We start from the raw sequence: 23,257 nt of genomic DNA on the forward strand, positions 1-23,257 counted from the left end.
GACTGACCGAGCGAGAGAAGAGGATTAACTGATACTTTAGGGGAAATATAAAACGTGCAACCAGAAGACCTGTGCCTTTTGCGACACCCACGTGGGCTTCTGAAGGGCTGCTGTGATTTTCCACAAGGACTTTGGTAGTTATTCTGGATTCCCCCCCCCCCCCCTGTTCAAGCTTCTTGGTGTTTCTTCATTTGTTAAGATGCACCCACTTTTGGGGAAGGAAAGGAAGGAAGGAAGGAAAGAAGGAGGGAAGGAAGGAAAGAAAGAGGAGAAAAGGGAAAGAACAAAGGAAGGGGAAGGAAGGGAGGCAGGGAGGAAGGGAGGGAAAAAAGAGAAAAAAATGTGGGGAGGGAGGGAGAAGAAAAAAAAGAAAAAAGTAAATGAAAGAAGGAAAGGGAAAAAAGGAAGCGGAAGGAAGGAAAGAGGAAGGGGAAAGAAAAAGGGAGTGGAGGAAAAAGAAGGGAAGGAAAGAAGGAAGAAAAAGGGAGTGGAGAAAAATGAAAGGGAGGGAGGGAGGGAGGAAAAGAGAAAAGGTGAAAGAAGGAAAAGGAAGGGGAAAAGAAAAGGGGAGGGGAGGAGAGAGGAAAGAGGAAAAAAGGAAGGAAGTGTCAAGGTAAAAATCACCTTTGTAGAGGGCGACGGACCGTGCTTCAGAGAATGCATGATACACTTGCAGGAAGGCAATAAAAACACGACGCATAATCTTACTAAATATCTTTTACTTACAAAAATATAAAAACTAAATATATATTATACAGAGCTAGCTCACTACATCCTAACGTAATAGTCAGTAACAGCAAAGAACTTTCTCTAGACATGCGCAATAAACGGACTGAAACCATAACATAGCTAGTCATATGGGATTCACTATGGTTACCAGATAAGTTATCACAACAGGTGCAGAGAGCAGGGGAAAATGTACAGTTAGAAATGAACTTTCTGACGAACAATGAAAAAAACGTGCAGTGACATTCCCCTTCTTTCGTCAGCAAAGTGAAGACTCAAGTAAGGCACATCTTCTCACGCAGATACTCATGCTGAGCTGTAGGAAGTGGTTTGTTCAGCATGTCAGCAATTTGATCACGTGTAGGCACATACTGTAATGACACAAAACCTTGTTTAACCAGTTGCCTTATGTTTTGATATCGGATGTCAATGTGTCTGGACCTTGAACCTGTAAAACGTGTTTCAGAAATATAAACCACAGATTCATTATCTTCCATCACTGTGATCGGTCGAATCGGATGTGTCCAGATATCTGTGACTAAAGCATCAAACCAGGTTAAAGAATTGCATGCATCAGACACACAAGCATACTCAGCTTCTGTAGAGGAACAAGAAACAAAATTCTGTTTACGCACATGCCAGTAAACAGGACATCCATTCAAAAACATCATATAACCTGATGTACTTTTCCGTGACTTCTTATCACTCGCCCAATCTGAATCTGCAAAACAACATAACTCTGCATAGTCAGTATGTGTGGGTTCCAACAACAACTTCATGTCTTTGGTGTGTTTTAGATACCTCAATAACTTTTTAACACATGTCCAATGAAACTGTTTTGCCTTGCCTACGTGTCGTGATAAAAGATTAACACTAAGTGCAATGTCGGGTCTAGTCCAACTACTAATATACAGCAGCGACCCAATGACTGAGCGATATAGTGTTTGATCTTCGAACTCAGGACTTGGTTCATGTGCCAAAATGTGAAAATCAGTTTGCATGGGTATACTCACAGGCTTAGCGTCCTCCATGTTACAGTGATGTAACAGTTGTTCAATCTTCTCTTCCTGTGTAAGACTGAACCCCTTCTGAGTTTTGGCAATTTGAACACCTAAATAAGTGTTAATACACCCTAAAGACTTCAACGTGAAAAACTTTTGTAAAGCTTTAGCAAAAACCTCACTCATCTGCTTATTTGGACCAATATAAACAATATCATCGACATAAACAAGAATTATCTCATACCTATTACCGGATCTTTTAGTAAACACGCATTCATCTGTTTCGGACTTAATAAAGCCCATTGAATTTAGTTTGTCAGAAAGACATAAGTACCACATTAAACCAGACTGTTTCAGACCATAAAGACTTTTGTGTAGAAACCAGGTATCCCCTTCTTGCTGTCGGAAACCTGGAGGACCTTTGACGTAGATGTCCTCATCAAGATCAGCGTGAAGATAAGCCGTTTCAACGTCGAACTGGAAAACTTCCAGGCCAAGGATAGTTGCAGTGGCTAAAGCAATTTTCACACTTTCAGTTCGCACCGTGGGTGAGTATGTATTTGTATAGTCCTCAGGATAACATTGAGCGAAAACCTGGGCTACGAGTCTGGCCTTGTACAACGACTCACCATTCGGCTTCTTTTTGATCCTGTAGACCCATCGAGTACCAATAACTTTCTTGTTTGCTGGAGGGCTTGCAGGCGTAAACACTTGAAGTTTCTTTAGACTGTCCATTTCAGCCTGCATTGCCTCAAACCATTTATCTTGTTCTGATTCAGGAAGATGTTTGATCTGTGTGAACTTCTCAGGTGGAAGTGTAACATTACAAATCAAAGGTACAGGTGTTTTTGTTACTTGCCACGAATACCGTTTTGGAGGGATTCCCTTTGTGGTCCTCTTGGAACGTCTCGGGCCAACCGTCCATTCTTCTTCCGTGTCGTCCTCGTCTTCATCATCGTCGCCAGCAGCAACATCAGCGGCTTGCGAAGACGGAACAGTAGGTTGAGAAGAACTCGTGGAAGGAACATTATCCTGTGAATCTTGATCATCAGGTTGTGTGGCATCAGCAACATCGTCTCTAGGAAAATAAACTCCAGGATCGTTAGAATGAATCCTGGACCAGTCAGCATCTTCCTCAAAAGTAGCAGATTGTGAAACCACAATAACATGATGAGAGTCAATGTATTTGCTCCATTTTGAATTATCATCAATGCCCATAAATCTCATCCTTTTTGCTGCAGGACCCCCTTTCTTTCTTTGGGCTAAAGGAATATTCACCATAGCATAGGAACCAAAAATTTGGAGATGTGAGAGATCAGGCTTGTGTCCATACAACATGAAATAAGGGGTCTGATTTATCACACTACTCCAAGTACGGTTGATGATATGGTTAGCATATTTGATAGCTTCACCCCAGTATGGAAGACTGAGGTTAGCATCTTCAAGGAGGCAACGCATCATGGTTTGCAGAACTCCATTTCTGCGTTCTGCCACTCCATTTTCAGCTGGAGTATAAGGAGCGGATGTCTGATGTACTATCCCATTCTCACGCATCCAGTCCTGGAAACGCTGAGACATGAATTCAGCACCACGATCACTCTGGATTCTGGCAATGTTGACGTCGAATTGGGTATAGACAAGACTAGCAAAGTCTTTAAAGATCTGAAAGGTCTCAGATTTTTCTTTCATAGGATATACATATCCATATCTAGTATAATTATCAACGATTGTCAAGAAATATCTTTTACCACCAAGTGTTGGTGCAAAAGGACCAACTATGTCAGTGTGTACCAAATCAAAAATGCGTGTTGACAGGCGTGTAGCGTGTTTTGGAATTGCTGCTGCTTTGGATTTGGCTTTCTTGCAGACAGCACAGTCCAAGAACACCTTACACCCCTTAAGATCCAAACCTCTTGCGAACTCTGGCATCTTCTTCAGAACACGGAAACTGGCATGACCCAATCTTCTGTGCCACTTATGGATACACCTGGAATGCAAAGGTTTACCTGTTAGTGCATTCTCAACATTAGCATTTTTGTTAGGAACCCCAGGCTTGCTGTGAGCAACCTGTGTCTTTTTTGTCTTTTTATCATTATTAGGAACCTTTGGAGTAGCAACAGGATCTCTCTCTGGGACGTCTCTCTCTGGGCCTGTGCTTTTTGGAACGTGTATACTTGCCTGCTCTTGCTGCTTAGACTTTGGTTTTAAGTAATAAACACCACCAATCAACATGGTTTCAGCAACAATATCTCCGTCTTTGACTATATAACTTGCTTTTTCAAGATGGTGGACCTGAAAATGAGAAAACCTAGACAAATGACTCTGACTAAGCAAATTACTACTGGCAGACGGAACGTAGTAAACATTTGGAATGAGAGCATCAAGCTCTTCAATATAAACAGTTCCTTTTCCCATGACCTGAACAGGATGATTGGAAAAAGAGTAAAGTTCACGAAGTTCAGGTTCAGGCTCGTGCATCTCTGTGTAAAGCTCTTTTCTGTAGGTAACATGTAATGCTGCTCCACTGTCCAAAGTCCAAAGAAGTCGTCTGTCATACTCTGGTTGAGGCTGTGGATCGTTGGTCACAACCAATGTGACAAGTGGAGCTTGTGGATCACGCCTGGAACCACGACCACGACCTTGTCGTCCGCCTCTACCTCTGCCTCCTCTGGAATCTGTTCCTCTGGGCTGGTATGTGACGGGCGCTGGAACTCGCTGGGGACAATCCCGGGTGGCATGTCCCACACAATTGCAGATGTAGCATCTTGGCATTCTTGGAACGTAGGTCCTTCCACGGAAGGCACGCCTCGCTGAAGCTCTTGATGCAGGTGGTTCCCTTAAATGTGGCGCAGCTTGCATAAGTGCCTCTTCTTCGGCTAAAATTCTGCATACATGATCCACTGTGCGTTGAGCAATAGGCACTTGATTGATCTTGGAAATAGCATCTTTCCACTCATGATTCAAAGAATTGATGATAATGCTGATCATTTGAAAATCATCAATAGGATAGCCTTTTTCACCCAGTTCTTTTCTAATACCTTTCATTTTAGTCAAATGTGCTCCAATATGTTCACCAGGTTTTAATCTGGAACCATGGAACTCAGACAAAAGTAAACATGTAGACTCAATTGATGTAGGCCGATAACATGCCTCTAACTGAGTCCAAATTTGTTGGGCAGTTGCATCTTGTAAAAACGTGAGCTGCAATTCAGTGTCCATTGACATCAATAATGTTGTGCATGCTCTATTATCCAAGTCCCATATGTCAGGAGTCCATGGCTGGGCAGGAGGATTAAACACCATCATGTGAGTACCTTCTCTGCGTAGCAAAAGTCCAATCTCACTGACCCATGCCCTGTAATTCTGTCCTGACTTCTTTAATTTTGAATCACCAGCCAGTGGTACAATGGAAGGTGTTTGATGAGGAATATGCAATTGAGGTACTGGCTGTGCAGGTTGTGCAATCCGACCATAACCTGCAGGGGGCACCAGTGGCGTCCGTGCCTGGACATGCGGCAGTTGCATTGAAGCTGCCGGTAGTCTTGGTGCTGGCTGTGACTGTCTTTGAGCTGCTATTCCACCCTGGCCAGCAGGAGACGCTGGCGCTGGGGCTGGTGCATTAGCATAATCTGCAGATGACACTGGCCTTCGCATATAAGAACCCGGTGGCAATTGCATGTGGGTTAAATATGGCTGTGCTCTGCCAGGTAGAGGGGCTTGCATAGAAGCAATATTAACAGGAGAAGCAATAGTAACAGGAATCCTAGCACCATCAGGGACTGGAGCCTCAGATAACGGCAGAAATCCTGTATCTCTGAGCAAAGACTCCTCCATAGACAATTGCGAGAGTGAGAGCTCCAATTTATGTCTTAATGCAGCTTCACCAGTAGATGGTGCTATAACATTTGCTTCAGGCATCACTGTGGCTCTGTATGTCCTTTGAGACAGCCCATGATCATGTGACATAGGAGCCTCCGGTTCCCATTCGTCTTGCATGACACTCAATGATGGGCGTGACTTTGGCTTTGGGAAAGAAGGAGGCAATATGGCTTCTCCTTGTGGGTGTGGCAATATGGCCGGTTCATGCTCATAATTCCTCTCATATTGCTGAACCATTGACACATATTCCTTTGCCTGTTGCAAACGCCTTTCAAAAACCCCAATTAGTTCACAGTAGCCTTGCATAGCCCTATCTCGCATAGTTTGCTTGAGGCTTGAAGGAGCAGAAGGAATTTTCTTCGGCTGAACTTTAGGTTTCACTCCAAGCCTTTGAAATTCATCTTGAGCCCCTGGAGTGTGAACATTTTCAAAAACAGCTGCCAGGGAGCTTGGAAAAGTAGAAAAAGGAGTGACTGACCTTGCATCGTAGACAGGAGCAGGTGCGTCTTCTCCAAGGCATGTGGCCGAAGCTATCGGAGTTCTTAAGGTCGAAGGGAGATGCCCAACAGAAAGACTCCTTTTCAGCCGTGGCTTCCTTCCTGACATGTTTCAGCAGTTAATCACCACTGCCTCACTAGCACTAACTAACTGATAACAGCCGCAGAAACATGCATCTCCAAAAACATAAATCAAACCATCCTCTGCTACCAAAATGTCAAGGTAAAAATCACCTTTGTAGAGGGCGACGGACCGTGCTTCAGAGAATGCATGATACACTTGCAGGAAGGCAATAAAAACACGACGCATAATCTTACTAAATATCTTTTACTTACAAAAATATAAAAACTAAATATATATTATACAGAGCTAGCTCACTACATCCTAACGTAATAGTCAGTAACAGCAAAGAACTTTCTCTAGACATGCGCAATAAACGGACTGAAACCATAACATAGCTAGTCATATGGGATTCACTATGGTTACCAGATAAGTTATCACAACAGGTGCAGAGAGCAGGGGAAAATGTACAGTTAGAAATGAACTTTCTGACGAACAATGAAAAAAACGTGCAGTGACAGGAAGGAAGAAAAGCAGAAAAAGGAAAGAAGGGAGGAAGGAAAGAAGGAAGGAAGGAAGGAAGGAAGGAAGGAAGGAAGGAAGGAGAAGGAAATAGAATGAGGAAGGAAGGAAGGAAGGAAGGAAGGAAGGAGAAGGAAATAGAATGAGGAAGGAAGGAAGGAAGGAAGGAAGGAAGGAAGGAAGGAGAAGGAAATAGAATGAGGAAGGAAGGAAGGAAGGAAGGAGAAGGAAATAGAATGAGGAAGGAAGGAAGGAAGGGAAAGAAGCAGGGAGGGAGGAAAGCAGAAGGGTGAAAGGAGGAAGGAAGGAAAGGAAATAAGGAAGAGAAGGAAGTATGGAGGAGAAGGAAAGAGGAGGGGAAAAAAGGAAGGGGAAGGAAGGAAAAGCAAGGGGAGGAAAGGGAGGGAGGAAAGAATGAAAGAAAGGGGAAGGAAGGGAGAATGGAAAGGAAGCAGAGAAAGAAAGGGAGGGAGAAAATGAAGGAAAGAAAAAGTAAAAGAAGGAGGGAGGGAGGGAGGAAAGAAAGGGAAGGAAAGAAAAGAAAGGAAGCAGAGAAAGAAAGAAAAAAGCAATCAATACATGACTTGGCTTCCGGAAGAGAGGAGAAGGCCCCATATAGACTCTCCTCTTTTTCCAGGCCTCCTTTATCTGGGGAAGCCGGCCAGCTTTGGGCCATTCCCAGCTTTGTGCCTTCAAAACACAACTTCAGAGGGAGGCGATGAAGATCTGGATCAAAAAGGTGGACACAACTGGACAATGAAAGCCATCTTTTCTCTCTCTCTCTCTCTCTCTCTCTCTCACACACACACACACACACACACACACACACTCTTTCTCTCCTGCTCCCTCCATCTCTTCTCTTTCTTTCTTTCTTTCTTTCTTTCTTTCTTTCTTTCTTTCTTTCTTTCTCTCTCTCTCTCTCTCTCTCTCTCTCTCACACACACACACACACACTCACTCTTTCTCTCCTGCTCCCTCCATCTCTTCTTTCTTTCTTTCTTTCTTTCTTTCTTTCTTTCTTTCTTTCTTTCTTTCTTTCTTTCTTTCTTTCTTTCTTTCTTTCTTTCTTTCTTTCTTTCTTTCTCTTTCTCTCTCTCTCTCTCTCTCTCTCTCTCTCTCACACACACACACACACACTCACTCACTCACTCACTCACTCACTCACAGAGTTGTATAATTTAAAAAGGCCCACCAAGATAAGAGAGATAAAACCCAGGCAAAGTTCTAGGATGCTTTGCACCTTCAGCTTTTCTTGGAGGGCAAACAACATCCGTTGTTGCTCAGTCTCTTAGTTGTGTCTAACTTCGCGAACCCGTGGACCATTCTATGCCAGCCCCCCACCCCACCCCCACTCCGGTCTTCCCCTGTCACCTGAGTTTCCCCAAATTCATGTTTTGTTTTGTTTTTTGTGTCGACACCATCCATCTCATAATGCCCAAAATATTTTTGCTGGGTTATTTTTTAAGCCTTTTGCTCCTTAGGATTGAAGGGCTGTTTGTGAATTTGGGATGTGAGGTTTAAGCAGAAATTCCTTATTCCGGATTAGAATTCATTTCCAATGAAGGTTTAGGTTTGACACCCCAAGAGGGATACAGAAATCAGCAAGAGACCCAAAGATTTTCAGCTAGGTAGACATTGTATATAGAAGAGCTCTGGTGGCTTAGTGGTCAGGATGCAGCATTGCAGGCTAACTCACTGCCCACTGCCAGGAGTTCGATCCTGACCGGCTCAAGGTTGACTCAGCCTTCCATCCTTCCGAAGTCAGTAAGTTGAGGACCCAGATTGTTGGGGGCAAAGAGGCTGATTTTGTAAACTGCTCAGAGAAGACTAGCAGGTCTTAAGTGTTAGTGCTAAGAAGGAAGGAAGGAAGGAAGGAAGGAAGGAAGGAAGGAAGGAAGGAAGGAAGGAAGGAAGGAAGGAAGGAAGGAAGGAAGGGCCACGATGGCGTAGTGGTTAGAGTGCAGTATTCCAGGCTAACTCTGCCCACTGCCAGGAGTTTGATCCTGACTGGCTCAAGTTTGACTCAGCCTTCTGTCCTTCCAAGGTCAGTAAATTGAGGACCCAGATTGTTGGGGGCAAATAGGCTGACTGTATAAATTGCTTAACCTGTAAAGCACTATGAAGTGGTATATAAGTCTAAGTGCTATTGCTATTCTCTCCCTCTCTCTTTCCTGTGCACCCTTTTCTTTCTACCTTTCTTTTCTTTCCTTCCCTCTACTCTCTCCTTCCTTCCCTTCTTTTTCTCCATTTTTGTCTTTCTCTCTTGCTCCTTCCATCTCCTCTCTCTCTCTCTCTCTCTCTCTCTCTCTCTCTCTCTCTCTCTCTCTCTCTCTCTCTCTCTCTCTCTCTCTCTCTCTCTCTCTCTCTCTCTCTCTCTCTCTCTCTCTCTCTCTCTCTCTCTCTCTCTCTCTCTCTCTCTCTCTCTCTCTCTCTTGTAAGAGCCCTGGTAGCACAATGGTCAGAATGCAGCATTGCAGGGTGACTCTGCCCACTGCCGGGAGTTCGATCCTGACCGGCTCAAGGTTGACTCAGCCCCCCATCTTTCCAAGGTTGGTAAAAGAAGGACCCAGATGGTTGGGGGCAAACAGGCTGACTTTGTAAACCGCTTAGAGGGGGCTGTAAAGCACCTGTGAGGTGGGGTGTTTCTACTATAAACTGCTGTAAGGTACTATAACAACTCAGAAAATCAACAAGTCCAACATCACAAATAGTGAAGGAAAGAGGAATAAAAAAGAGAGAGAGAAAAAAAATCCAGGGTTGGGAGCATGCATGGAGAGTGAAGAAATGTTGCCGATAAACGCAAAAAGTGTGTGTGAGGGAAAGGTATTTAATAGATAATCTTCTAGGAAAATTTGTCTGGAATGGTATAAGGGAGACCTGGACATTTCATGGACCCTGGACTCTATCTGCCCCTTTGGCTGTCCTTGTCCAGCCTGCGTGAAGTCAATCGGAAATTAGAAATCAAATGTAAATAAGACGTAACGTGCATTCTTCCCAGCAGCAGCTAATCAAATTCAGGTAATTGGCTGCTGTTTTGTATAAAGCAATAAGATTAATTTTGAGCAGAATTAAGTGCAGCCTGTAGCTTCGGTCCTCCACACGTGGGAAAATTAATGGCCCACCCCTGGCATAAGATCTGCTTGAATGGGGGAGAGGATTGGGCTAAAAGAGAGCAGTTTGGTCTAGCGGTTAAAGCACCAGGCTAGAAAGCAGGAGACCATGAGTTCAAGTCCTGCCATAGCCATAAAAGCCAGCTGGGTAACTTTGGGCCAATCACTAGGAGATGGTGAATTCTAGTGCCATCAGAGTCATGAAGGTCGACTGGGCGACCTTGGGCCAACCACTGGGAGATGGTGAATTTTAGTGCCATATGAGCCAGGAAAGTCGACCGGGCGACCTTGGGCCAACCACCGGGAGATGGTGAATTCTAGCTCCGTCAGAGCCATGAAAATCGACTGGGCGACCTTGGGCCAATCACTGGGAGATGGTGAATTCTAGCGCCGTCTGAGCCATGAAAAGTCGACTGGCTGACTTTGGGCCAACCCCCGGGAGTTGGGAAGTTCTAGCCCTGCCTTAGCCATGAAAGCCAGTGAAGTGACACTGAGCCCATCAGCAGATAGGAAGTTCTAATCCCGCCTTCCTCAAGAAAACTAACCGGGTGACTTTGGGCAAGTTACTCTCTGCCAGCCCAGCCTACCTCACAGGGTTGTTGTGGGGGGAAAATAGGAGGACGTAAGGTGCGTTGGATCTGTTTGCCACCTTGAGTGATGTGTAAAGCATAAGAAAGGAAAGGATACAAATAAACAAGGTTTAAAAGGTAAAGGTCAAAGTTCCCCCGCACATGCGTGCTAGTCGTTTCCGACTCTAGGGGCCGGTGCTCATCTCCATTTCAAAGTCGAAGAGCCAGCGCTTGTCCGAGGACATCTCCGTGGTCATGTGGCCACATCTCCGTGGTCATGTGGCCAGCATGGCTAGACGCCAAAGGCGCACGGAACGCTGTTACCTTCCCACCGGAGTGGTCCCTATTTTTCTCCTTGCATTTTTACGTCCTTTCGAACTGCTAGGTTGGCAGAAGCTGGGACGAGTAACAGGCGCTCATCACTCTGTTACGCGGCACTCGGGAACCCACTGAGCCACCGCGTCCCTGTTAAACAAGGTTTAATGAGGCCCTTTAATGAGTGAAAAGCGGGTGACACTCACATACTTCCCCAGGACTAATTTAGGCAAAGGGCATCCAGTCCAGGGGCTATTTATAACCAAGCCAAGCTCCTCTCTTTGTGTGTGTGTGTGTGTGTGTGTCTGTGTGTGTCTGTGTGTGAGTGTGACTGAAAAAGAAGCTGACAGGTGTAGCTGTTGGGCAAATGACCACTGATGACAGGAGACTCTTGGTAGGGCCGGTCAGGCTGAGGCCCACCCCCCACCCTCGTGCTGGAGGGGTTTTTTTCCATCCATAGCCAGGGGGTGGGGAGGGGGGGAGAAGGAGCAGGCAGGCTGGGCTGGGGGAGGGGGGAGTTGCCTGGCTGCAAGGGTAGATAAGGGGCAGGCAGTGCCTCCTTCCTCTTCAGTTGCGGAAAGGGTGAGTGAGACAGAGACACAGAGAGGAGAGAGAGAGAGAGAGAGAGACAGAGACACACAGAGAGACAGAGAGAACGAGAGAGAAAAAAAGAGAGAGAGAGAGAAAAAGAGAGAGCGAGGAAGAGAGAAACAAGAGACTGGAAAAGAGAGAGGGTCTGCCCTCTTTTCATTGATTTGTAACAAGGCGTCTTGCCCACCCCCAACCCCTCCGGAGAAGATGAAATACATCATAGGAATCGGAGGGTAAGTGGCTTCTTCCTTCAACCCTTGCTTTTTTTCCCCCCTTTTCGTGGGAAAGGTAGAAAAACGGACCGGATTGGGGAAAAGACGCAGAGGTCCACCCGGGTCTGCCTTTTGCGGCGTGCCTTGCCTTGCCGTTTTGTGTGTGTGTGTTTTTTTTTCTTCCCTTCTCCTTCGTTTCTGTTTTCTTTGGAATTCGTTTAACCGGATCGTTCCCGCTCTCCATGCTTTGTGTATTTATTTATTCGTGATTTGTTGTTGTTGTTGTTGGTTTTACTGCGCAATTTCTGTTTACGCGCGGCTTTAAAACGCGTGGCCTTTTATGTTCGATTTTTTTTTAATTCGATCGTTTTGGGCGTGTTTTTTTAAAAAAAATAAAATAAAAAATATTGCGGGAAGGAAAGACGCGTGTTCGTGTCCCCCCCGCGTGCTTGTGAATTCATTTTTACGGAGGATGGATATCGAAGGTTTGTCGGTGAAGAAGGCAGGAGAGACAAAAGCGGGTTTAGAAGAAGGCCGGGCAGAGTTGAGGTCAAAATTCAGATGCTGAAATCTCTCCAGATGTTTCTTTCTTTCTTTCTTTATTTATACGCTCATTCATTCATTCAATTTCTATCGCCGCGCCCATTGCAACGACTGCGAGTCTGAGCGGTGTAAGAATTACTGCTAAGCTTGTAAGCCGCCCTGAGTCTTCGGAGAAGGGCGGGGGATATAAATGGAATTAAAATAAAATAAAATAAAATTCAATGTTTGCTGCTTTATAGCCTAGCCTCGTGGAGGATCGAAGGCTGGAATTAATGCGCGGGTCTATATTTCCAAGGAGGTTGAGATATTTTAGAAGCTTTTCAGTTTCCAGGGAATTGTGAACGGGATTGGATGAAAAAATACGAAAAAACCCCCCTTCCACCTTTATACCACGCACGGAAGTAACTGTGGTGGGAGGCTACCAGAATAAAATACAGAATAACTAGAGTTGGAAGGGACCTTGGAGGTCTTCTAGTCCAACCCCTCCTCCCCCTCAGGAATTAAATATTTTTTTTTAAAAAAAAAGGAAATTTGAAAACTACAAAGAGAGTTCCTCTTTCATCAGATGGGAAAATGTCCTTCGTGGCTGTTCATATATATATTATATATTTTAAATGTTTGTTAAGTATTTAGATTACCTTGCTAGGCCCCAAACATGGGACAAATCTTATTTCCTGTTTCAGCCTAACCCAAGGCCATCAACAGGTAGTAGTCACAGCAGTGACAGCTCATATTTGTGTAATTTTTTTTGTTTTGTTAGCAAAACCAAAAAAAAATTACATTATATAACTTCTGGAGTCCATTTAGGCTCACGCCTATTGCTTCAGTGACTCCATCCAGCCACCTCCTTCTCTGTCGTCCCCTTCTTCTCTCGCCCTCAACCTTTCCCAGCATTAGGCTCTTCTCCAGTGAGTCCTTCCTTCTCATTAGGTGGCCAAAGTATTTGAGTTTTAGCTTCAGGATCTGGCCTTCTAAAGATCTGGCCTTCTATATATACTGCTAAGCTTGTAAGCCGCCCTGAGTCTTCGGAGAAGGGCGGGATATAAATGGAATTAAAATAAAATAAAATAAAATAAAATACACACACACACACACACACACACACAGCTAAAAAAAATAAAGGGAACACAAGTTAAGACATCCTACTATTAAATACAGTACATTGTGTTGTTTTAAGTGTTCCCTTTATTTTTTTGATATATATATATATATATATATATATATATATATATATATATATATATATATATATATATATATATATATATATATATATATATATATAGGCTGGGTCTCTTCCAAAACAAGCCATTATTCCCTTTTTGGTCGCTGACGGCCAGGAGAGAAACCAGGGCGCGCGCGGGGGTGGGGGTGGAAGGCGGTGGCTTTGCGGTCTGCCTCGGATCTCATTGACCAGAATGATGGATTTATTGAATTAATTAATACGCCGCCGGCCTCCCCCCCCCCCGCCTTCCCACGGTCAAGCGACTCTGCGCCGCAACAAGATTCTCAAAAGTTACAAGCAGTTCAGACAATAAATATAACTGTTAACTAAGAAACAGATCTTCTGAAGGCCGTTTAAGGACTTGCACGGGGGGGGGGGAAACAAACCAGGTGTTGGAGGTGGGGGGGAAAGGGAGGTGTCCTATGCAAGCTTTTATACTAGCAACGACCCCGGAAGGAGGAAATCCCGTGAGGGTTTTTGCAGAACGAACAGGCTAAAAAATGTTAAGCTCTCAGCAATGGCCTCGTGCCTTGATGGTTAACCTAAAAGGGGAAGCCATTTGTCCTTTAGAAGAGTTGCCAGCGGCTACTGTTAAAACTGGGTCTTGGCTTTTAAGTGGCGCTGCCTGTTGTGTAACCCCAGCCCGAGGGTGTGTGTGAGTGTGTGTGTGTGTCTTGTGTATTGGGTGGAACACTCCCCCCCCCATGAGTCAAGCTCCTGGACAGAACAGGAAGGCCGTGTAGTTTCTCTGTGTCATATAATACGTGTGGGTATAAGGATAATTCTGTATTTTTTTTATTTATTTATTTTATTATGGGACCTAAAAAACCTGGCTATTTGAGTTATCCGGCCTGGACTTGAGGGGTTTTAAGGTTTTTTTTTTTAAATTTTAAACTCTTTTGGGGCTATTAATTTAATTTTATTTTAATCTGTACATTGCACTGCTTTAATTTGCCCTGTAAACCACAGGGCAATATTTAAAAGACAATATAAATTAAGATTAAAAATAGAATTAAAAAGAATTAAATTAATAATAGCCCAACAATAAAACAATGTTAAAAACTTGAAACTAAAAACCCCCTCAGTCCAGGCCAGATAGATCGAAAAGCCAGGTTTTCAGGTCCCGGCGAAACGAGCGCAGGTCGGGGACAGTCCGGAGTTCCACAGGTAAATCATTCCAAAGGGCAGGCGCGCCCACAGAGAATGCCCTCCCTCTGGGGATCACCCGCCCGCATTCCCTGACCGGTGGCACCCTAAGGAGGGCCTCTCTCTCTCTTTTGGGGCTATTAATTTCATTTTATTTTAATCTGTACATTGCACTGCTTTAATTTGCCCTGTAAACCACCGTGAGTCCCTCCAGGGGGAAAAGGGCGGTATATAAATCGAAACAAATAAATAAAAATAAATATATGCCGCCCTTATCTCCTGAAGGACTCAGGGCGGCTAACAACAATACAAAATGCAAATATTAAAAAAAAAGAAACTATCACAAAGCTCCACTCAAACCAAGAAAAGCATAATATTTATTTTGGGCATGTTTATTTTAATGCATACCGATTAGCGTACATTCAAAGTGACAATAAAGTTTATTCTAGTCTAGTCTAGTCAGGGCTACTGGTTAGATGGGGGTTTTTTTGGGGGGGGCTGCCTCCCTCATTTGGCCTGGCAGGAGAGCTAGGGCTCTGATCCGGGGGTTCCCCCAAATAAAAAGCAGCCCCTTTTCCCTAAAAAGACAGAATAGGGGGGGGGACCCCCAACAGGCTTAAACAATGAAAAGCAGGGAAGATTAGATGGGGTTTGTGTGTGTGTGTGTGTGTGTGTGTTTTACTCTCTTTTTCAATTCTCTACTAAGGCAAATTTTAAGAAATTTGAAGTGGTTTTCCCCAGACATAGGACAGAAGACTCTCCTTCCCCCCCCCCAGACAAAATACCAAGCTGAATAAAGAAATGAATAAAGACCCGTCCAGCATTCACTCCCCACCCCCCCAAGAGAAAAATCTCCCTCTCCGGGATTCAGAAATGGGAGGATGAGGGTTATTGTTATCCTCCCAAGTCGACGGACAGTTTCCCCCCCCCACCCCCGACCCCGCCAACCCAGAAAAAAAAAGGCCGGGTTCACATGGTGTGGTAGGATGGAGGGTTTGTTGTCACTGTGTGTTGGGGGGGGGAGAGAGCAGGGGGGGGGAAGGCTCAGCTAATCTCAATGTACACATGTTGTACTTTGAGAATAAAGGTTTATTATTATTTAAATATGATCAACACGGACCCAAGAAAAGGTCCCGTTGCAAAGTTAGGAGAGCCAGCTGGGGGAGGGACGTGTGTGTGTGTGTGTGTGTGTGTTTGGTTTTAATGTTGATTGTATCTGCCGTAGACTTTTTTTATTTTTATTTTTTCAAAAGGCCCAGATTGTAATATTTTTCCTATTTTTTTTATTTTTTTAAAAAAAGCCCAGAGTCACACCTCTTACGCTATGGGCGGCATAGAAATTTAATAAATAGAATAGAGTAGAGCTGAGAGGGACCTTGGAGGTCTTCTAGTCCAGCCCCCCCCCCTCAAGCAGGAGAACCTATACGAATAAGAATAGAGGGGGCAAAGTTAGGAGAGCCAGCTGGGGGAGGGACGTGTGTGTGTGTGTGTGTGTGTTTGGTTTTAATGTTGATTGTATCTGACATAGACTTTTTTATTTTTATTTTTTTCAAAAGGCCCAGATTGTAATATTTTTTCCTAATTTTTTTTTTAAAAAAAGCCCAGAGTCACACCTCTTACGCTATGGGCGGCATAGAAATTTAATAAATAGAATAGAGTAGAGCTGAGAGGGACCTTGGAGGTCTTCTAGTCCAGCCCTCCACCCCCCCCCCCCGCTCAAGCAGGAGAACCTATACCAGGGGTAGGCAACCTCGGCTCTTTTATGACTCATGGACTTCAACTCCCAGAATTCCTGAGCCAGCCAAGCTGGCTCAGGAATTCTGGGAGTTGAAGTCCATGAGTCATAAAAGAGCCGAGGTTGCCTACCCCTGACCTATACGAATAAGAATAGAGGAAAAAAATGACCATACGCCTCTCCCCCTTCTCCCGCCAAACGGATGTAAGAGATCGTACGAGGGCTCATCCCCCCCAACCCACATTTTTTTCCTGCCTTCCCCCCCCTAAAAAAACCCCAAACCCGGTCACTCTTTGAGTTAAAAGGCGTTGAAGCCCTTAACGGGGCGCAAAAAAACCCCAAGGAGAACCCCCCCTCCCCCACAGATCTAGATAGAAGGAGGGGGGGGCTTTTCTCTCTTTCCCTGCCCCCCCCGCTCCCTTCTTCCCGCCTTCCTTTCCCGCGCCCGCCAAACCCATTCAAAAGTTCGAGGTTAAAAAAAAAGGGGGGGGAAGGAACGCAAAACAGAAAGTTTTTAACCGTCAGGGCGGGAAACTCCGTCCATCCATTCATTCATTCATTTCTTCTTTCCTTGCTTGCGTCATGCCTTCATTCATTGCCGGCGCCAATCCGGCCGAGCGCCCCGCCCGCCGGCCAGCCAATCAGGAACCCGCTTAGGAAAGGCGCGCTTTTTTTTTCCTTTTTGAATAGGCGCTTTTTTTTTTTTGGAATAAGCGCTCTTTCCTTCCCCCTCCCCTCTCCTCCCGCTTTGCTCTGAGTGCAAAGTAGAAAGCCGAGGCGAACTCAAGTAGTGGGACTATTGCTCCCATCATTCCCAGCCGAGAGCATCCAACCCATTGGGTGGGCTCTAGATTTTTTTGGGGGGAGGGCAGCCTGATTAAACGCAGCCAGATTCTTCTCTTGTTGCTCACTCAGAAGAAGTGGATGGTGAAATTTGGGGGGGGGGTGTCTGTATGTGTCTGTGTCTTTTTTAAAAAAAACTTAGGAGCCCAAATGGGGGAAAAACCAACTAGTGCCACGGAGCATAAAACTTTTATTCTTAAAAAACGGAAAGTTTAAACGCAAAGGATCACGTATTTGGGGCCCAAATCAGTAGCTTTCTGGTAACACCGCTTCGTGACATCAATCAGTAAATGAATAATACTGTAATAACATGTAATCAAGTTAAATAAGAAAAAATAAGCCTTAAAAGGTTTCATTTAACATTACCTATTTAAATGTATTCATTTAATTTTATTTAATGCTCAGGGCTAATTCTTTTACAACTACAGTATTTATTGAAAAGTATTATTTTATAGGGTTATTTATTTACTTATTAGAACAGTACTTCTGCCCTGGAACGAAATACAGCATGGCTGGGTGAAAGGGTCCCTTTCCAGATCTGCTCCCCCAGTGGGTCTGGGTGACCCCCCCTTCCTCCCCCTCCTGGCCTGGTTTCGCTCCTCTTCGAACCTACAACAAAGGCAGGGAGAAGGTTAGGGGGTTCTCCCCTGGGTGTGGGAAAAATCAGTTTTCCGATGAATGAGACTGTTCAATAGACAAGTGGAATAGAATAGAATAGAATAGAATAGAATAGAATAGAATAGAGCAGAATAGAATAGAGTAGAGTAGAGTAGAGTAGAATAGAATGGAATGGAATGGAATAGAATAGAATAGAATAGAATAGAATAGAATAGAATAGAATAGAATAGAATAGAATAGAATAGAATAGAATAGAATATGGAATGGAATGGAATAGAATCTGGAAGGGACCCTGGAGGTCTTCTAGTCCATCCCCCTGCTCGAGCAGGAGGACCTATACCATCTCAGACAAGTGACTGTCTAGCCTCTTCTTAAAAACCTCCAGTGATGGAGCACCTGCGATTTCTGGAGGCAACTTCTGTTCCACAGGTTAATTGTCCTCACTGTCAGGAAGTTTCTCCTTAATTCCAAGCTGCTTCTCTCTTTGGTCAGTTTCCAACCATTGTTTCTTGTCCTTCCCTTTGGTGCTTTGGAGAATAGTTTGACCCCCTCCTCTTCCTTGTGGCAGCCCCTCAGATACCGGAACGCTGCTATCCTGTCTCGCCCATTTCTTCTTTTCTTTAGACTAGCCAAACCCAAGTCCTGCAGCCGTTCTTTGTATGTTCTGGTCTCCAGTCTCCTTTGATCGTCTTAGTTGCTCTTCTCTGAACTTTTTCCAAACTCTCAACATCTTTTTTGTGATACAGTGACCAAAATTGGCTGCAGTATTCCAGGTGTGGCCTCACTAGGGCTTGGTAAAGCGGTACTAATACTTTGCGTGATCTTGATTCTTTGCCTCTGTTTATGCAACCCAGGATTGCGTTGGCTTTTTTGGCCGCTGCTGCACACGGCTGGCTCATAATCAAGTGATCGTCTACTAGGACTCCAAGGTCCCTCTCACAGTTACAGTTTTTGAGCCAAGTCTCCCCTAATCTGTACTTGTACTTTTGATTTTTCCTGCCTAAATGTAAAACTTTGCTTTTCTCCACATTAAAATGCATTTTGTTGGATAGGGCCCATTGTTCACGTGACCAGGGGAGGCTGCAAACATCCGTCAATGACGCCATATTGCCAAGTGGCCAAAGGGTGGTCATGTGACTATGGGACACCCCCCTCCCCCCCAAGAATAGAATTTTGGATCTGGGTCCCACATCTCCTTTTTGAGGAGCTTACAACTTCAAACATTAAGTCAAGGGCTCCGTATAACACAGTTCCTCTAGGTCAGGGGTGGGGAACCGTGGTCCCTTTATGATTTGGACTTCAACTCCCAGAATTCCTAAGCCAGCATGGCATTTTAGGACAGAGGTGAGGAACAATGGCCTCTTTATGACTTGTGGACTTCAACTCCCAGATTTCCTGAGCCAGCAATGGTTCAGAATTCCTGAGCTGGGCTGGCTCAGGAATTCTGGGAGTTGAAGTCCACAAGTCATAAAAGGACCATGATTTTTTATTTATTTTTTATTTATTTTAATTCCATTTATATCCCGCCCTTCTCCGAAGACTCAGGGCGGCTTACAAGCTTAGCAGTAGCCTTCATTCTATGTATATGCCTGCTTATTAGGGCTTTCACACACACCCCAAGCGGCATTATTACAAAGTCATGATGCCCCACTCCTGACCTAGGGAGTCACTTGTGCAGGGCCGACTCTTAATTCTTCAAAATAGGAAGCAGGTGACACTGGACAGTACAATAAACGCTGAAAAACAGCAAACGCATTTGCCTTTCTCCTCCTGGGTGGGCAAAAAACCATTTATGCAGCTCCATCCCAAAGCTTAGGAAAATGTACACACAAAGGTCCTCGACTTACAGCCACAACTGAGTCCGAAATTGCCATTGCTAAGTGAGCTGCGCCCCATTTTACGTTTTTTCCTGCCACGATTGTTAAAAGGATCACTGCAGTTGTTAAAGTAGTAACACGGTTGTTAAGCGAATCTGGCTCCTCCATTGACTTTGCTGGTTGGAAGGTTGCAAAAGGTGGATCACATGATCCTGGGACGCTGCAACCGTCACAAACAAGAACCAGTTGCCATGTTTCTGAATTTTCAACATGTAACCTTGGGGGGGTGCTGCAACGGTCATATGTGTGAAAAACGGTCATAAGTCCCTTTTGTCGGTGACGTGGTCACTAAACGAACGGTTGTAAGTCAAGGCTGGATGAATTTACACCTCTTTTCAGGTAAGGCACCCTGAGTCTTTCAGCCAAAGGTTGAAATTCCTCTGGATTGGAATCTTGGCACAGCCAGATGTACAGTACCTGGAGAATTATGGGATGGAGCAGAAGATGGTGGCAGAACGTGGGTTGAGTTAATAACTGAATTAAGGAGTGAGCACAATGGTGAAGGTTTTCTTGCAAGCAGCGTTTCTCAACCTTAGCATATCTAAGATGCATGGACTTCAACTCCCAGAATTCCCCAGCCAGCATGCTAGACTGGGGAATTCTGGGAGTTGAAGTCCATTCAGATGTTGGTCCATTCAGATGTTGGTCCATTCAGATCGTGGTCCATTCAGATGTTGATCCATTTAGATGTTGGTCTATACAGATGTTGAAGTCCATTCAGATGTTGATCCATTCAGCCGGTGGTCCATTCAGATGTTGATCCATTTAGATGTTGGTCTATTCAGATGTTGGTCCATTCAGATGTTGATCCATTCAAATGGTGGTCTATTCAGATGTTGGTCCATTCAGATGTTGATCCATTCAGATGTTGCTCCATTCAGATGTTGAAGTCCATTCAGATGTTAGCCTATTCAGATGTTGGTCTGTTCAGATGTTGAAGTCTGTTAAGTCCACTAAATTGTTGAGGTTGAGAAACCTTACTTGAAAGTCCTGTCTTTCTGAAGTAGGTCCTCTTTCAGGCCACAGAGTTGTGGGGCACGCAGAGGTCTGGGGTGGATGCCTGGGGACATTTGGGGGGCCTTTGAGAAGGAGAAGGAGGTCCCGCTTCTTCTCAGAGAAGGCCACTCTGGTCCTCATCTCACCACTCGGCTTCTTCCCACGGTCCATGTCCTAACCTTGTCTTCGCTCTTCTGCCTCACCTTCCTTCCTCTAGTGTGACCAATGGGGGCAAGACCACTCTGACCAATAGACTTATCCAAGTTCTCCCCAACTGTTGCGTGGTCCACCAGGATGATTTTTTCAAGGTAGGTTGAACTTTCTACCCTGGGTTGATCGAGCGGTTGATTGAATTGAGAAAGCTTGGCCAGGGGTGCCCAAGGTGAGTCTCGTGGCACCTTAGGAAGCCAAGCGTGGTTAGCAGAGGTGGGACTTAGGGGGTCTTTGTAGAAAAATGGGGGGATCGGGATGGAAACTGCCTTCTTAACTCCAGCTTGGACTCAGGGTGCAAGCTCCCACTCCCCATTTGGGGGACCATGGTTAATGTGAGTAGGGGCAGGAGGACAGATGTGTTTGGAGACCCGGGCCCAATCTGTCTTACCTTCTCACTAGTGAAACATAACTACATCTGGCCTTTATTGGCGCTGTCCATTGTATAAAGCAGTGTTTTTCAAACTTGGCTATTTTAAGATACTTGGACTACAACTCCCAGAATTCCCCAGCCAGCCATGCTGGCTGGGGAATTCTGGGAATTGAAGTCCATGCATCTTGTAAGTTGCCCAAGTTGAAAAACAGTGATATAAAGTAACCTCCCTTTTATCCACAGGTCATAAGAAATATATATATGTGTGTGTTTTCATTTGGGAAATATAGATTGGCATCTCTACATATTTGGCTCAAATAGTGGGGGTGTCCCCCCGCTTCCCAAAAAACCTGCCTCACTCCCCTTCCTCTCTTTAGCTCTTCTCATAGGGATTTCCTGCATCGAATGGACATAATAACAGAATAAATAACAGAGTTGGAAGGGACCTTGGAGGTCTTCTAGTCCAACCCCTTGCTCAGGCAGGAAACCCTATAATGTTTCAGACAAATGGTTGTCCAATCTCTTCTTAAAAAACTCCAGTGTTTCAAAACCAAATGTTCTGCCGTCCCCCTTTAAAAAAAATCAAATCAAATCAAATCAACCTTTATTGTCATAGTACAGGGGTAGGCAACCTTGGCTCTTTTATGACTCGTGGACTTCAACTCCCAGAATTCCTGGAATTCAGGGAGTTGAAGTCCACGAGTCATAAAAGAGCCAAGGTTGCCTACCCCTGTCATAGTGCAACATGTGTACAATGAGATTGGCTGAGCCAATGACAAGTGAATGTATTAACTCTCTGGAATTGTTCTCTGAATATAACACGATGTGTGTGTGTGTGTGTGTGTGTGTACACACACACACACATATCATGTTATACACACACACACACACACACACACACACACATTTTAAATCTGTGCATATCTGAAAGATGTTTATCCGAACTTTATTTTTTGCATTGACGTGCATGCTTGCTTTTCTTTAAAAAAAAAGCAAAGCAAGGAAATTATACAAAGGATTGCAGATATTTCCCCTCTCAATTCTCAATTGTCCCCTTCGGGCAGTGTTCACTTGTCTAAAAGCCTTCTCCCTTAATCTAACGTCTTCTCTGTGCAGCCCACCGTCTGTACTATGGATAAATCGGAGCTCAATTAACATACTTGGCGTGGCGGATAATATGTGCCTGTGTAGATAAGATATTGTTTGCCAGTGTGTGGCTGCCTCTCACAACTCTCTCACTTCAAAAATAGGATGTCGAGAGGCCTCCGTAGAGATTGGCACGGCATGTGATATTTGCCCAATGAAGGAAACACAAGTTTAATTTGGCCCAATGCAACAGGGATTAATTAAATCAGGGTTGCCCAAGCTTGGCAACTTTTAAGACGTGTGGACTTCCAGAATTCCCCAGCTAGCCATTTCCTTTCTATGCCTTTTCTTCCCTTTTTCCCTCTCCTATTTTTCCTATTATTTAGTTTTGTCTTTTATATTGTAAACTAATAAAAAGATATATAAATAAATAGAAACAGGGATTAGACCAGTGTTTCTCAAGCCTGGCAACTTCAAGACCTGTGGACTTCAACTCCCAGAATTCCATAGCCAGCCACAGGGGAGTTGAAGTCCACACGTGGTCAAGTTTGGGAAACCCAGGATTAGGGACTACCTAATCTGAGCTGTGGATTTTGGAGCCAGCAGACAAGGACATAGGCTTCCAGGACTGCCACCAAATGTCCATCCAGAGAACTGCAACTCAAATATCTTAGCATCTCTGGAGATTCTCCGTCATCCAGGGCATAGTTGTCCCAAAGATGCTTTTCCACGAGGCAACTGGACTTTCTTGTTTTTCTTGGAAGACGTTTCGCTTCTCATCCACACAGGAGAACAAGCACATCCGGAACACATTCAGAAATCCCTTTGCATTTGAAAGACAAAAGCCACTCTTTCGAAGACAGCGAAGTCCACTGGGCGCTATCTAACAAAATGAAATTCAGTGGTGAGAAAAAAAAAGTTCTATATTTAGGCAGGAAAAACCAGATGCACGGGTATAGTATAGGTGGTACCTTGCTCAATAGTAGCAACTGTGAGAGGGATCTCAGAGTCCTAGTAGACAATCACTTCAATATGAGCCAGCAGTGTGCTGCAGCTGCCAAAAAAGCCAACACAGTGCTAGGCTGCATGAACAGAGGGATAGAATCAAGATCACGTGAAGTA

The 23,257-nt window shown here is 44.6% G+C and overlaps 1 protein-coding gene across 2 annotated transcripts in view; it reads left to right on the top strand.

Moving 5' to 3' along the window:
* The window catches only part of LOC308677033 (nicotinamide riboside kinase 2-like), an 828,951-nt gene that overhangs the window by 794,397 nt on the left and 11,297 nt on the right, over positions 1 to 23,257 (top strand). The window contains exons 1-2 of one of the 2 annotated variants that reach the window (XM_081343157.1): positions 11,293 to 11,504; positions 20,684 to 20,774. The exons of the other annotated variant lie outside the window; for it this stretch is intronic. Of the exons in view, the coding sequence (XP_081199283.1) occupies positions 11,479 to 11,504; positions 20,684 to 20,774 (117 nt within the window). The 5' untranslated portion in view covers positions 11,293 to 11,478. Of the gene's footprint in view, positions 1 to 11,292; positions 11,505 to 20,683; positions 20,775 to 23,257 lie in introns of those variants that run through there. 2 annotated transcript variants of the gene reach the window in all.

The sequence above is a fragment of the Vipera berus genome (assembly GCF_964194415.1).
Source record: "Vipera berus genome assembly, chromosome: 1".
NCBI lineage: Eukaryota > Metazoa > Chordata > Lepidosauria > Squamata > Viperidae > Vipera > Vipera berus.